This window comes from Harpegnathos saltator, unplaced genomic scaffold (genome assembly GCF_003227715.2).
Source record: "Harpegnathos saltator strain DR-91 unplaced genomic scaffold, Hsal_v8.6 scaffold402, whole genome shotgun sequence".
Classification (NCBI taxonomy): Eukaryota; Metazoa; Arthropoda; class Insecta; order Hymenoptera; family Formicidae; genus Harpegnathos; species Harpegnathos saltator.
In genome coordinates this window covers 332,598-349,421 of record NW_020230209.1, presented here as the reverse complement: position 1 = coordinate 349,421, position 16,824 = coordinate 332,598, and the positions used below count along the sequence as shown (strand labels likewise).

Sequence of the window (16,824 nt, the reverse complement as noted above, 5' to 3'; positions counted from 1 at the left end):
TGTTCGTCCGGGAATTATTTGAATGTGAAAGTTGGGGGAAGAGAGAAAGAACACAGAAAGAGAGAGAGAGGGGGGGGGGGAAGGAAAACGGTCGTTGGACGCGACAAGCGAGAGCGAAAGATGTTCCTTTTACCGCACTTTTGATATTGTTTGAAATATATTCGAGCCATGAATATGCGTATATATTGCCGAACAGAGCAAACCGGTGGTGAGCGTACCTCGGCGCACAGGTGCAGATTATAGTTTGCTCACATTAGGTTAGTGAAAAACGCGAAATAGATCGTAAGAGCCACGAGGAAGATTTCAAGACGATATTCTCGGAGGGCGTACCATACCAGTTACGCGGTATTAAAAAGGGATAGGGCAGGGAGGGAGGGGGGTAAAGGAGAGAGAACAGCCCATTTAATAACGAGATCTCTCAGCTGTTAAATCGTCGGCAACGAATCATCTATCGATTGGCGTTGCGTATTTTTGTAGAGTTTTATCGACCAAGAGTTGTTTTAACGTCGGCCCATCCACTCACGGTAACGCGCCGTATATTTTAGGAGCTGTGTTTTTGCGTTTCTCTCGTTTCTCCGCGCGACCCCACCACACAGACACCACCCCGGTTGTTGTATATCGACGAAAAACGGCCGAGTGAGTTTCGCGCTCGGGTCGAGGGGGCAGGGGAGGAGGCAAATTCGATCGTAGCGAGACGTTTGTTTCCTTGTTTCTTTATCGCGCGTTACCTTGGAGCAGAATATATATATATATATATATATACATATTATACATATATATATACATATATATATATGTGTATATAATATATACGTACGCGAAGGGGATCTTTTCTTTTCATTCGCTTCTTCATGCCGATGTGGCGGACGGATTTTACTCAGGGCAGCTGAGGAAAATGCTGCGCACGTGATTATACATTACACTTGTACAATTCGCGAACGGCGAGAACGAGGGGAAAAAGGGGTACAAATAGCTACTTGTGTAACGTCCACGCGAGTGCGTGGATCTCCAGGGTCGCGGCGTCGTCGTGTAAGCATATACTCGATGCGGGACGCGCTCCTTCACGAACACCTCATATTCTTCCTCCGTTGAGACGCCGCCGCGCGGCCGCTGCAGTGTCTCTCGCGTGGCGACGTTATACGCGTTTGTACGTTACATGATCGCATCGAAAACTTTCGTAGAGAGTCATTCGCTTGCTATTAGAAACACGGCGAATAATATCGGCTTTTGTCAACTTTTGTCTTCTTTGTACTTTATAAGTATCAGTAAGATAACGATTAACGTTTAACGAGCCTGGATAAGAGATATTGCGAGAAATATATATATGTATATGCATATGTACACATATATATTTACATCTATGTAAATAAGAAAGCTATGATGTGCAGATGTGGAAAGCAATATGTATATATATATATGTATATGTATATATATGTATATGTATATATATATATATGTATATATATATATAAAGTATGAGCTGTTTTAAGGGGAATATTGGAAGATTAATATATTATTTATCGGCCTCTCTTCGCGCAAGGCCAAAGAATTCTTTCGCGTTGTTCCTTTATTATTGTCCGTAGTGCGTTCGCCACTACAACGCTTTTCGAGTAACGATCCCTGTCAAAAAAGAAAAAGAAAAAAAAAAGAAACTCTTATTTTTTCCCCGCTTATTTCACTTTCGTTTCCAAGAGTTCATCTCATTATCCTGCTCGAAATGCGAGGTGTGTCGCATTACACGTTAAGCAATCAAGCGTACGCTCGAGAAAAGGTGGATTACGGAAAAAATTCTTTTTTATCCTTTCTATAAAGTCCTAAAGCGATCGGAGCATACTTTCTCGTATCACAGTCACGGCTGCGACGATTGTAATGAAATTGAAGAGCGTGCGTTTCAGCATAAAGCGTAAATACAGAAAGAGAGAGAGAGAGAGAGAGAGAGAGAGAGAGAGAGAGAGAGAGAGAGAGAGAGAGAGAGTGTGTGTGCGTGTGCGTGTGTGTGAGTGTGAGTGTGAGTGTGAGCGAGAATTTTTTTTATTCAGTTTAAAGTATATAACGTAAGGAGATGTAAAAATAGAGGGAGAGAGAGAGAGAGAGAGAGAGAGAGAGAGAGAGAGAGAGAGAGAGAGAGAGAGAGAGAGAGAGAGAGAGAGAGAGGGAGGGAGGGAGAGAGAGAGAGAGAGAGAGAGAGCAAATGTCGGAGTGTGCCGTGTAAGGGAAAAAAATATAAAAGAAAAAGAAAAAAATACAAATGGCCATAATACAGATCTGTTAAGCATTAATGAGTATAAGATTGTACAGTAGAGCGCGAGGGTGGATATGCGTGCGTGCGTGCATGCATATGTGTGCGTTGAAAGAGAAAGAGAGAGAGAGAGAGAGAGTGTGTGTACGTACGCCTGCGAGTGTGATATACGTGGAGAGAGGGAAACTAACTAGTAGCTCGTAAGAGAAGAATCCAGCATCTTGTCGTAAGTTTGTAGGATAAGGGTACCGCTGAGTCGTACCGATCGTGTGTCAAATCGCGTCACGTTTTTTCATCTCCTCGTCCGTCTACATCCTCGCGTCGTATTATTTCGCGAGCGAATCAATAGGGAGTTTTCACAGTACCGTCTCTCAGACACGGTAAACGTGAATCGTGAACGTGATTCGCTCGGAAAAAACGTCGCGGTTTACGCGACCAATAATAGCGTTAGGGAATTTTTGCGATACCGTGTCTCAGATACGGTAAACGTAAGTCGTGAACGTTATTCGCTCAGAAATAACGTCGCAGTGTACGCGACCATTAGCATTTCACGGTCAACGTCTACCGTATCTGAGAGACGGTATTGCAAAAACTCCCCAGTGACGATTAACGTTTATCGTATCTGAGAGAAGACGGTATTGCGAAAACTCCCTAATTTGTCCACTGTCCGTTCGTCCGTTTGTCGATAGCAATACGCTAGAGTTGTCTCCCGAAGTCAAAGTTCCAAGTCAAAACGAGGCGTTCCCTCGTCCGGGGAAAAGACGGGAGACGACGTAACGCCGTTCGCTGCGAGGTACAATTGGTCGAGTTTCGCACGGTCGGTTATAGCGCAGCGGTCGGCAGTACATGCGAAATACGGATGTTATCATTCTTCATTCTCTTCCCGATACACACACACACACACATACATATGCAACGCGTAGGTTTCCTTTGCCGAGCGGCTAATTACGAAAGAGAATGTATCGCGCGAAAGACGAGAACGAGCAAGCGGCGAAACATGTCGTTGATGACGTTCGCGCGTCGTGCCAAGCTCACCACGGTGTGGCGATTTCATTATCCTGGGACGAGCGACGTCCTCGAGGATAGCGAGAGACTTACGTTAGCTTTTTCTCGGAAAGAGGAAAGAGACGCGACGAGAGAAGTAAGAGAGAACAATGAATAATCACGTGTTGCACAGGGTGTTTGGTGACTCGTGTAGGCCAGTGGAGGACGCGTGGAACTGGCGAAGACAAACCTGAAGAGTCTCGTACCATTCTGCGATATTCGCAACAACTATCGAGTTTTGACAATTACAGATATCTAACTAGAGCGCGCGCTGAGACGAATGGTTGGACGAGCATTGCAGCGCGGCTTCAGCAAGTGTTACCGCGAAGAGACGTAGGAATGATGAGATAAGACTGACTGAATAGCGAAATCGTCCTTGCTTTCGGCTGCAACGCTTCTCCGATCGTCCATCTCGTCGCGCACTCGCTCGTCGAATTTTCACAATTAATAACTCGGATTATTGCGAATATATCGCAAAATGGGACTTTTTATGTTCGTCTCGATCAGTTTTACGCCTCTGTTGGCTACATGAGTTAGCAAACACCCTGTGTATGTTTCAAACGATACGCATTCCTCTCATCTTCCGGCCTGCGCATTCTGTAGAATCTTGTCCCTGCTCTTGTCGCGTTTCTCCTTTTTGGGAATGGCAACGGCAGTATTCTGGACACATATCTCGCGAGAAAACGCGTCTTTCTCGACGAAGATGAGAGTAGACTCGTCAGAATTAGCTCGCGAAGCGCTCCGTTGTTCATACATTGTCGCGATAGTCCTTGATTTCGACAAACGTTCACACACCGCGTGTTAGAGAGAGAGAGAGAGAGAGAGAGAGAGAGAGAGAGAGAGAGAGAGAGAGAGAGAGAGAGAGAGAGAGAGAGAGAGAGAGAGAGAGGAAGAGTACGACGAGAACTTGACGCGAGACACAACTTGGATCACTTTTCTTATTCTTCGTAGCGTATTCGATATAAACGGTCGACGATGGGAGAGTGAAAATATCGGAGAATGTAAATAAGATTTATCTAGTAGCTATAGTGCCTATATCCTAAAGAGAGTAGATTGATAAATAGTACTCATCCCCCGATTTTACCCACCACCCTCGTGACTACCCTCCTCTATCCGCCGTCCATCTCCACTCAGTTACCTAGCAATTTTCCCCGCTGTTTCTCCTCCCTCGCGTAGAAGAAGAAGAAGAAGGACAAAGTCCTAAGCACTTTCTCTTATCCTGACGTATCAGCGAAAATTGAAACATTCCTCTCTCCGGAAAATCGCCGCGTGGAAACGCGAGTCCCAGTCCCCCGCTCTGTTCTACCCTTCCTCCACGCGCTTCTTCTCTTTCCGCTTCTCCCCCTCCCCCTCCCGCCCATTCTTCCCACATCCCAAAAAAATTGTTATAAAAGGAAAAATGGCCAAAAAATATTTTTTATTTTTCATACCCACTTGTATGTAGTAAGACATACAATATATTTTTTTGACACGGTTAAGGAGAAGACGGAGCTTGCTTAGGAGGGGTTAAGGAGAAGCCGATCGTCCCATCGGTCGTTCCCGATTTCTTCGAGATCACTCGAACATTCGCGTCACGTTTGCGCTCCTTGCTGTCGTTCCTTAATGCCCGAGAGAGAGGTAGAGCCAAAAAGATCGGGATGCGATCGTGGAACGCGACAGCGTCTCCTTCATTCCTTGCGTTTGGTGCGATATCTTACTGCGCTTAATATTAGACATTTTTGTAAAATGAAGTCGCTCTTCTGTTTTGCGAAAGAGAGAGAGAAAGAGAGAGAAGAGAGGAGAGAAAGAGAGAGAGTGAGAGAGAAAGAGAAAAAGGGCCAAAGTCCACGCGAAGAAACGTGCTCATGTGCGTAGTTTTGAGTTTCAGTACGCGAAACGCGTACTCTCATCGTGTTCCCTTGGATCTTTTCTGTCGGAGAGGTTAGAGGATGGAAGGAAGTTTAAGTACGTAATAGTTTTCGTATTTTCGACTTTAACGTCGCGCGAGATCCGACCGTTTACCGATTCGAAAGAACGTTGGAGAAGACGCTGAAATTTCCGGTACCTCGTTTGAACGCGGGCGATCCTGAAGCGCTCGAAGGTATATATCACGTCGTGAGCACGAGAAGCGCTTCGAGTTTCTCGACTATACTTTTATTCGTATTTAAGTGGCGCGCGTTAGCCTAGCGGAACATGTAAATGTTGAGACTGGATGATGAACGTACAAAAGAACTTTATTATATCTGTAAAACACACGAAGAGGACACACACGCTAAGTTAATCGCTCCACGATTCGATGCGTGCGATCGTCCGAGGAAGCGAGAGTACTCGTAGTAGCGCGCGATTGCTTCGATCGCCGCGAGAGAGCGACGGAGTATAATAATTCCTATGACGATTCGAATTGTCCGAAAGAGAGAGAATGAGAGAAAGAGCATCCGATTGCAATCCGGCAATGGCGTGATTCGAAGAGAAGAACAAAGAACACAGAAAAGGGAAAGAAAGGAGAAAAAAAGGAAATACACGATCTGTCATTAATTCCTCTGATATATTGATCATTAAAATGTATATTTTTTAAGTGAAACATTCAGACACTTTATTTTCACTCACACGCTCACTCTTCCCTCGACGTACACACACACACACACACACACACACACACACACACACACACACACACACACACACACACACACACACACACACACACATACACATGCATTCCTCGGTGATTCACGTCACTCGGCGTTATTTTTTTCATCCATCGATTCGCCTTCGCGTTCTTGGCGAGTTCGCGCCATTGTTTTACTATCACCCGATCGAGACACTGTACTCGTCACGTGTCTCGTCCGACCCGGATAAATAATTAATTGGTCGATCAATCACCGAGAGAGAGAGAGAGAGAGAGAGAGAGAGAGAGAGAGAGAGAGAGAGAGAGCGCGAGGAAGAGACTATCATAGAGTTTCGTCCGCACGTTACGATTGCCGGAGGATTCTGACAGGATCTTCGGCCATGTAAATATATATCACGCGGATACTTCTGTAAAATCGTGCTCATGTCGAAAACTGCGAGCTGTTCCGGCGGATCGGAGGCTAGCCGATTTCAGCCGCTCGACTTCGTCGCCATTGCGGGACGAGGACGAGGCGCGACCGGAAGCGCGAATTGTCACCGCGTCGACTCCGAGAGATCCGAATCTCTCGGCCTTCTCGCGGGGAGACACACACGTGGGCTCGACATAGGGTTGCCAGATGCGAAATGACCATTTCCAGGACATTTTGTAGGTTGAAAAATAGATTGTTGGAGAATTTTAGTTAAATTTTTGAAAGATTGAGGGGCGAGACGAGGGGGGGTTGAGAGATGCCGCTGTACACTCGCGACAAACGAATGCGTGAATCACAGGTAGCAGCAGAGAGAAGTTTGAACATGAACCAGTGCGATTGTATTTTTTATCACGCGAATGGGGCTTTGCTTGACATCAATTTTATCAGGTGGCGCGTCGAAAAATCGCGATCCTATAAATCGCGGTGACCGCTCTTCAGGTTTCTCTCTGCCACCAGTTAGAAGCGTGAATGTTATGATTATGATTTTGTTGAAATTCTCATTTTCCGCGACAGAGGACTTAAATTCCTGGACACGGGACAAGTTTGAGAATTCCGGGACATTCCTGGAAATCCCGGCCACCTGGCGACCCTAGCTCGACATGATCACGATTCGGATCACGCCAACGAGAGATCGTATATTTAATTTCGTATATACCATACACGCCGTCCTAGCGTGTCGACGTTCAAGTCGACCACGAGCGTATACACACGAGTACAAATGGCAGTTTTTTCATTTCGAGGTAACATCCAGATAGATATATAAATATAAATATATATGTACGTGTATATCGGCGAGAAGGCGACCAGGCGGGAACACCCGATCGATCTGTAGTCGCGGAAAGTAGTCACGGAACCGCGCGTCGCGAGACAGTCGTTTCCTTCTCCTCCTCCTCCTCCTCCTCCTCCTCCTCCGCGAAGGAAACGACGCGTCGACGTCGCCGTCGCCTTTGATTACGAACGCCGCGCGCGGCCGCGTTTTTATCGGTCTCGATCGGCGAGCGCCGCGAGCCGCAGGATCTCCGCTGACCGCGGTCGGTCCTGCGGAAAAACGTACACGTCGCTCTCGAGGATGATGCTGGCCGAATTGGATGTAATCGAGTACAAGAGAACGAGCGAGGAAAGCGGAAGCAGAAGGGGAAAATCTGCGAGAGGAGACACATACATACACTGAGAAAACACACACATATTGAGAAAAAATTGTATTAAAATTAAACAAATATTTGTTCGAATACGACTGTGAATACATTTACTTAAACTAAGCAATTATTTTCTAAAATTCCAGAAAAAAGTTTACATTCAGAGAGATAACCCCTGTATTTCATTTTAGACATTAGTCGCTTAATTTGAATAAATGTATTCACAGTCGTATTCGAAGAAATATTTGTTAAATTTTAATACAATTTTTTCTCAGTGTATGCGTACGCACGTACACGCGACTCCCAAAATCCTAAAAGCACTGCCGATCTCTGTCGTGATAATCAAAACGATCGAGGAGCCAGGCAGCATCCTCGCGGGACTCGCGTATCTCTTCCGGAAGAAGGACTCGCGGCGCTCCTCGCGATCGGGTCTCGACAGCCTGCCCTGCTCCTCCCCCCACCGATCCACACCGGTCGCCTGAGGATCCGCATTGTTGAGCCCGATTGATGTTTCATCGCGGTTCCGCGAATTCGGAATTAACGAGAGATGTTGAAGCTAAAGTACGAAAGAGCGCGGGCGTTATCGAGGGGGACGATTCTCGAGCCTCCGCGTATCCTTCGATCACGCGATATTACGGCAGTATTGTTACCGTATTAGTGTGTAACGCAGTCACTCGTTACGCCGTCATGTAACACAATCGCGATCTCGTTCGTGTCACCAGCATCTCTCGTTGATACCAGCTGGACGAAGACGGCGCGACACGACAAAGCGCGACGGACTCGATCGAGCAAGTCGTCGCGGACGAGACGGGAGTTTATAGCGTTAACGTTGTCGATGGCTGATTTTCCAAAATTTACGAAGCGTTATGAGGAATTACGCGAGTTTGCTCTTATAAGGAGAAAGAAAGAGCGAGAGAGAGAGAGAGAGAGAGAGAGAGAGAGAGAGAGAGAGAGAGAGAGAGAGAGTGTGTGCGCGCGTGCGTGAGCGAGCGAGAGAGAAATAGAGAGGAGTGATTATACCGTATGTAAGGATTATTCGTAAGTGATCTCAGCGAGAAGAGCGACGGCCGTAACAACGTTCCGGGATGCGTCGTCGCGAGAGGATCCTCGAGAGGACATTTTTGTATTACACGAGCAAGCGAGCGAGAGGGAACACACCGAGGCGCATTTTGCGATTTTGCGTTTCCTCTCGACAGGGAAGAGAACGTCCCGTAAATTGCGCCAGCGAGAGAGCACGAGAGAGGGAGAGAGAGAGAGAGAGAGAGAGAGAGAGAGAGAGAGAGAGAGAGAGAGGAGAGAGAGAGAGAGAGAGAGAGAGAGAGACGTGAACGAGACCATCAAGCTCAGTCGAAGGGAAAAGAGACGAGATGTAGATACTTAACCGGCAAACAGGCGTGATGAGATTTTTTTGAGCGCGACGAGACGAACAAGAGGAGAGAGAGAGAGAAAGAGAGAGAGAGAGAGAGAGAGAATACATTGAGGCGGCGAAGGAAAGGGGGCAATTTGTAATGTCGGTGCGGTGCGCGTCGGACTAACCATTATTAATCGCGTATACTTTACTGCAAATATATGAATTATTAATGGGGCAAGTCGTGAATAAAGAGAGGCAAATATACGGTGCAAAATGGAGCTCTGGACGGCTGCTGGTCATTCCTCCGCAACTCGCAACCCGCAACTGGATCCGGCTCAGGATCCGCGGAGGACTCGCAGGTTTCGCGACAGTTCGGCGCGGCGTCGCGCGTCCTAGCAAGTGTCACCCACGCCCGCTTATTTCTGAACGTTTGCGTATTTCGCACGGGGTATCGATCAAATACGGTAACCTCGACCGCCGAGGCTGTTCCCGACTAAGGGTTTGATCCGATACTCGGGGGTGGAAGGCACTTAGTCGAGTATCCTCGGCGACGAGGGCGGCGCGAGGACTTTGTCGCGTCCGGGAAACATGTCCGAGCGCCAGAGCGACTCGTACGACTCGAGACCGGTGACGTCCAAGAAGTCGGAGAGACCGCCGTTTAAGCTGTGCTTCTCCAGGGACCAGCAGATCGGAAGATCCAACGCCTGTGTGTCCAGGACGAACGGTATGCTCGTCGTATTCGACAGCGCAGTTTCGAGCCGCTCCGAGGGCCTTTTTTTCGCCAAACAGAGGTTTCTCATGTTTCTTCCGCCGAGAGAGTTTGTCGCTCCTTTCAATCGCTTTTCGAAAGGAAGGATAATGAGTCCTGAAAGCAACGGTGGAGAAAACGGTGGAAACGGCGTTTTACGGACTCCTCGCGCGAAGTTATGACTATTGGGAGGTTGAATTAGTTCTGGTCCTTAGCAGTAGATGGCTAACGAGTTAATGGTTAGTACGAATGTTGAAATCTGGCAACACTGATAGATTTGATATCTCTCTGTGATATATGACAGTTTGTTACTGATAGTTTCATTGTTTATACGCGTCCAAAAGGATCGTACAAAATTGCGTCTTCGATATTCATTAGCTTTTTTGTTTGAATTGAAAAAATCGGCAACTGAAGGTCATGAAATGTTTGTTACAATTTATGGCGATCAAGCTTCATCGTATTCCAACTGTAAATTTTTGTTTCAACGCTTCAAAAATGGTGATTTCGATTCGAGTGACAAAGAACGTACTGGCGAAGCAAAAGAATTCGGAGATTCTGAATTGCAAGCATTATTGAATGAAAACACTGCTCAAACGGAAAAAAATTGGCTGAATAACTTAACATTGATAAATCAACAATTTCTAAACGCGTCATGGGAAAAATTCCAAAGGAAGACAAATAGGCATGAATTGAACGCATGAATTGAACGAAAGCGCAAATCGTTCGAATATCGTCGTGTCTTTGCTTGCCAGACAGAAAAAAAAAGTTTTTTGTGGCGAATTGTAACTGGAGATGAAAAGTGGATTTTGAAATCCAAAGCGAAAAAATCATGCAACTTTGACACCGATTTGGAAGCTTCTTATAATGTTAAATTCATATATGTCACATCATTAAGTTAACAAAAGTCAGGGCGCTATTATAAAAATATATTCTTGAGACTAAAAAGAGCAAAAATGTCTAGTACCACTTTTTCTTCTAACAAATAGTTAGCGAGATATCGTGAGTTAAATATTGAAAAAGTTATCAAGTTTTTCTTAAATATTTTAAAAAATATTAGGTAAATAAAAAATTGTCTCAGACCAGAGTTGTTTAAATTAATTGGTAGAAAAAGATGGTGTAATAAAAAATTGGGGTATCCGTTTAAGATTTTTATGTTGTATGTCTTGACTGGACTTTTTAAGATTATCCCAAGGTCAAATTCATAGCGTCAGAAAATAGATCCTTTGAAACCCTACAATCTTTGTCTGAAATATTTTTCTCTAAAATGTCGTGTTAACGAAAAAATCGGGTGACTCGGGTGGTCTGAAACACCCGGTGTAAACTTATACATATCACATTTTAAAGAAACATAAATTCAATTCGTTAAATTGTGATTGCACATATGCTATATATTTGGTGGGATATGGAAGATATGGTGTACTATGAGCCTAAAACCGAAGGAAACAGTTACGGGGAAGTGATGCCAGCAACAAATGAACAAATTGAATGACGGAATGATGCAAAAAAGGCCAGCGATAGCCAGCAATAGACGCAAAGTGATTCTTTTGCGCGATAATGCTCGTCCACATGTTGCTTCGATCATTAAACAAACATTGTCAGAGCTCAAATGGGAAATCCTTCTGCAGCCAGCGTACTTAACCTAGTAAACACAAAGTGTCATCGATGTTATTAACAGTTGCTTTGTTATATAACAAAGTAACGGTTACGTAACATACCATACGATTTAGCTGACATTGTAACATCGATGATTTACTGGGAAGTTTCTGGCAGACCAGCAACGATACGAATGCAACGTACGATGCCTGATATTTAATAAGCATACAGTTATTCTGGCTGTATTTGGAAAACGCGCTATTATGTTGTCTATCTTTATCGTTCCTTAGGTGTAAACAATGATAAAATAAAGATAAAATGACGCAATAGTCTCCTCACCGTACGCAACCTGTATTTTTTCCAAAATAATTGTACGCCTGTTGGACATTTCAGTCGCGCGTCGCCAGTTCTTATTTATTAACATAACCGTTCAGCTTCCAGACCTAGTACCAGAGTTGGGAAAGTTACTTTGTAAAAGTACCCAGTTACAATTGCAGTTTTTTCACTGAAAAAGTAACTAATTAAAAAGTTACAATTACAAGTTACTGACCTTCAAAAATAACATGTTACAGTTACAACTATTTAGAAAGTAACGAGTCGTTACTATTCAGTTACTTTTTTACAACAATTGTGCTATTATTTTAAATCTCGTAATTGTGTAAATTCCTCCCATTTTATATAAAAACAGTATGTCAATTATTATATTCCTCATATTGTATATAATTTTTACAAATTAGATTTATTAATTGAAGTAAGTAATTCATATTTATTCTTTAAGACTATTAATAACAATTATAAGAAAGTGAATGAATTTGATGAAAATAATAAATATTAAAAACACTAAAACTAATCTTGACATCAAAAATTAGATTTTTTCACTAAACAAAACACATTGGTATTTTATAAATAAAGACTTACCCTCGTATGTTTTCTTAAATTTGCAGTTGAAGTTTTACTTGCATGAATAACTTTTTGCCAGCGCATGTTTTGCAGAGAAATCCTAATTGTTCTTATTTCCAAAGTTTTGCTGTAACTTGAATATTTCTGCATATGCTAGCCATGCTAGGCATTTTACAATTCTTCTTTGAAGATTGAGATGTTTTATCCATTGTTTTTTTTATATAACAAACCATGCAGCGCAAACCACTTCACGCTGAACGATTATGTTAACAAATAAGGACTGGCGACGCGCGATGGAAATGTTTAATAGACATACAATTTTTTTTTAAACACATACAAGTTGCGTTTGGAGAGGAGATTATCAGCGCTATACCATACCGCCATTTTATCTTTATTTTATCCTTGTTTACATCTAAAGAACGATAAAGATACGAAGTGTGTGAGAAAAGTAATGAGATTGATTTTTTATCTACCAAAGATTTTATTTTTTTCAAACAACAATACACAGTCTGTCCCAGATCCAATGAGACTGGTCTAAAAAAAAATACAAAGCGTTTATTATTTTTATTTTTTATTCTTGTTTATTCAAAATAGTCTCCTTCTGAGTCAATACAGCGCTGGAAACGTTCAACAAATTTCTCGAAACATTTTTTATACTCATCGGCTGGAATGGCCTTTAGTATGGCGGTCGAAGTCTTTTGGATGATGGGGATTCCCGAAGGAATCCGGCAAGCATGTCAGCCATTGTAACTGGTGATGAAACGTGGTGTTTTCAATACGAGCCAAAAACAAAACGTCAGAGTGCGGCATGGAAGTCACCAGAAGAGCCAAAAGAGAAAAAATTACGCTTTCAGAAGAGCAAAATCAAGACAATGCTGACCGTTTTCTTCGATTCAAAGGGAATTGTTCACAGTGAATTCGTCCCAGAAGGTCAGACGGTGAACGCAGAATATTATCTGGGAGTTCTACAACGATTGTGGGCCAGAATTCGACGAGTTCGGCCGGAATATCGAGAGCCAGGCAGTTGGTTTTTGTTGTACGATAATGCACCATCGCACAATAGAACAACACAGAATTGCCAGATCGCTCGCAGTGTTGTCAGTCTCGTTACTTTTCTCAAATACCTCGTATGATGACTTGATAGCGCGTTTTCCAAATACAGTCAGAATAACTGTTTGCTCATTGGATATCAAACGGCGCACGTCGCGCGTTATCACGCTGGTCTGCCGGAAAAGCTTAAGTTTGAAATATATGAAATAACTATTAAAATAATTATTACATTAGTTACTAGTTATTCAACAAATGTAATTAAGTTAAGTTACAGTTACAGATGGAAAAAACGGAACGTTCGTTACAAGTAACGAGTTACTTCCCAATCTTGCTTAGCACCATCTAATTACCATCTACTCTAGTCGATGCGACATGCTTTGGTAGACACGCACTTCAATAATTAATTATAATTACGAGGATGTGCAAAAAACTGGGTGTCTGATTGGATCGTTTCGAAAGACAGATCGTTCTATCATCGCGGAATCGCTATTGCCAGGAGGATGGGAAAAAGTCACTGCTAACGACGGAAAATATTTTGATTCATGTAAATCTAACTATTTCTTCAAAAAAAAAAGATACAAAAATTGACAAAATAAGACCAAAATTAATTGAACCTCCCGATAGATCCGCAATCGTTCCTCAAAGACTTGTCTGAGGAAGAGGAAGGTTCCTTCGCCCGGACTCTGTAAAACCGCAGAGTCCGTCTCTCGGCCATTGTCGCGGAATCTTTTCTCGGCGATAAGATCGCTCGGTTATTATTATTTCTCGAGTCGGCGAGAAGCTCGCGATGGATTGCCGCGGCCGGCACGTCGCGGATCTGCGCGCGACGCGAGCACGGTCGGACAGAATGGTGAGATCGCGACGTGTGTGAAATTGGCCCCGCACTTTTCGAATTTCGTATTTTTTCGAATTGTGCTACATTGTGCTACGTTTGTGCCGTATTGTGCCGCAATCCGCAACTCTGTAACTCTGTAACTCGAAGCGTATTCAAGAAAACTAAGAAAAACAAAATTTTTGGTAGCCCCGTACTTTTCGAATTTTGAGTTTCTCTTCACTGTGCCGTATTGTGCAATGTTTGTACTGATTTGTGCCGCAAAGGCGAGATCGATAACTTCAATAACAATGATTTGACGATGATTGAACGAAATTGAATAAAAACGAAATTATACTAGCCCCGCACTTTTGACCAAATAAATCCAACTTTTTTTGAGAGATTGGTACTAATTTGTGCTATGTTGTGCCGTTGGAAGAAACTCGATATCCGCTTCCGTTTAGTAGATAAAAAATATTGAAATTAAAATATAAAGTTACAAATAATTATTTTTATTATAATTTATTTGTGCTACTCGAATACGATAAGAATACGCACAAATATTTTTGAAAAACCACATGGGTGAAAAAATATTCTATTGGAGGTGGGGGTTAACAAACAATTTCACATTTTTGAATTTCTAAAAATTGTGCTGCATTGTGGGGACGAAGTGCAATACTTTTTCCTAATGACAAAATGTCGTCAGACTAATAGATACCGCAGCACAGGTAACGAAGGGAAACAGATTTTAGGAATTAAAAACTTCACACCCCGTAAGAGACAGAGACAGAGACAGAGACATCTTCTTCCTATTTTTATATTAGATTTATAAATTACTGTCTCGGGATCTATGTCGCGCCATGTTTCTTGTGGGATAACAAGAATAAAACATAAATTCCTATCAGTGCCCGAATGATCACTCAGGTTTTCGTCTTCAGTGGATTCAGTATCTGATATGGTATTAGTAGGCTTAATCAAATGATATTTTAAAAACTGATCATACAATCCATGTCTATTTTGTAATATAATGGTATAAATATATTTTTGTGATATTTTTCTGTCTAATAAAGTACTCAATTCTTTATATTATTGCGCTCACTCTCGCACTCGCGCTTGCACTCAGGCAAATGAAAACACTCGCGTAAGAATAACAAGCTTTACTATTCACTTATTTGTAATTTTATATTTTAATTTTATATTTTTTATCTACTAAACGGAAGAGGATATCGAGTTTCTTCCAACGGCACAACATAGTATAAATTAGTACCAATCTCTCAAAAAAAGTTGGATTTATCTGATCAAAAGTGCGGGGCTAGTATAATTTCATTTTTATTCAATTTCTTCATTGTTATTAAAGTTATCGATCTCGCCTTTGCGATACAAATTAGTACAAACATTGCACAATACGGCACAGTAAAGAGAAACTCAAAATTCGAAAAATGCGGGGCTACCAAAAATTTTGTTTTTCTTAGTTTTCTTGAATACGCTTTGAGTTACAGAGTTGCGGATTGCGGCACAATACGGCACAAATGTAGCACAATGTAGCACAATTCGAAAAAATACGAAATTCGAGAAGTGCGGGGCCAACTTCACACACGCGTGAGATCGCGCGAATGACAAACTGTACGATTGCAGCGGACTTCGTCACGCCGAAATTCTACTCGAGAGAGCTCGAGGAAATGCAGCGAAACACGGACGTTACCAGGACGGTCGAGAAAATCACCGCAGCGGAAAACAAAGACCCAAGGGACGCGTACAGATGGCCATTGTTAACCAGCCACACGTAATACCTGCAAAATCCTCTTATTCCTTCGCCTCTCATTCGCTTCAGCTTGGTGTGCGTGTGATTTTCAGGTATGGCTGGTGGCACGACAGAGGCATATATCCCAGGGACCCGCGTTTTAACTTTCATAAAAAAACGTCGGACCTGGTAAGCTTTCAGATGAAGATTTACGCCGAGGACCGAAAGTTGAAGGGCCTTCAGCAGTGAACGATAGCAGCTTCGACTGTGGAATTTTTGTTCACCATTGTGAAATTGCTTGCACTTGTCATGCGCACGCAATAAGCGTCTTATATTTAGTCGCTCGAACAATGATAGTACAATAAACCGTTGTTCTTCTCTCGAAAACATGGAAGTAATGCTTGACTCGTGACGTCGCTCGGCGATGTCTCACATCTTTGTTTTCTTGATTCCGCGTTAAGATATACAGGGTAAAGGAAAAGTATGGAAATCCTTAAAAATCTCGAAAGATGTAAGTTTTACAGAAAAGATGTAAGTTTTACAGAAAAGTGTTTCAGACAAAAGTTATAAAGCCCAAAACGATGTATTTATTGATCTTATCAGTTTGATCTTGAGTGGCATTGCCAATATCAGGTCAAGGTCAATTTATATTTTTTAAACAGAAACCTCAATTTTTTATTATATCATCTTTTTCTACCAATTAATTTGAACAACTTTTGTCCGAAATATTTTTTTATTTACCTAATATGTTTAGAGATGTTTAAGGAAAACTTGATGACTTTTTCAATACTTAACTTACGATATCTCGCTAACTATTTGTCGGAAGAAAAAATGGTACTAGATTTTCTTACCCTATTTGGTCTCAAGAACATATTGTTACAATAGTTCCCTAACTTTTGTTAACTTATCGACATTTGGAAATTTCAAAACCATCAAATTAACAAAAGTCAGAGTGCGATTGTAACAATATATTCTTAAGACCAAGTAGAGTAAAAAATCTTATAGCATTTTTTTTTCCGACAAATAGTTGGCGAGATATCGTAAGTTAAATATTGAAAAAGTTTCCGAGTTTTCCTTAAATATCTCAGAAAATATTAGGCAAATGAAAAAATGTTTCAGACAAAAGTTATTAAA

General features: G+C 42.4%; 1 protein-coding gene across 1 annotated transcript; it reads left to right on the top strand.

Annotated features, from left to right (window-relative positions):
* The first annotated feature begins 7,690 nt into the window (after positions 1–7,690).
* Positions 7,691–16,189, top strand: LOC105183802 (uncharacterized). The gene is made up of 3 exons (XM_025301106.1): positions 7,691–9,571; positions 15,585–15,732; positions 15,804–16,189. The coding sequence occupies exons 1-3, from the start codon at positions 9,436–9,438 to the stop codon at positions 15,937–15,939; spliced, it is 420 nt and encodes a 139-aa protein (XP_025156891.1). The 5' UTR covers positions 7,691–9,435; the 3' UTR covers positions 15,940–16,189.
* The last annotated feature ends 635 nt before the right edge of the window (positions 16,190–16,824 follow it).

Bases quoted from the DNA above. Each gene is read 5' to 3' on its own strand.
- LOC105183802 (XM_025301106.1), top strand. From the start codon at position 9,436: ATGTCCGAGCGCCAGAGCGACTCGTACGACTCGAGACCGGTGACGTCC. The intron at 9,572-15,584 runs GTATGCTCGTCG...GTACGATTGCAG, and splicing joins CTGTGTGTCCAGGACGAACG to CGGACTTCGTCACGCCGAAA. The intron at 15,733-15,803 runs GTAATACCTGCA...TGTGATTTTCAG, and splicing joins CCATTGTTAACCAGCCACAC to GTATGGCTGGTGGCACGACA.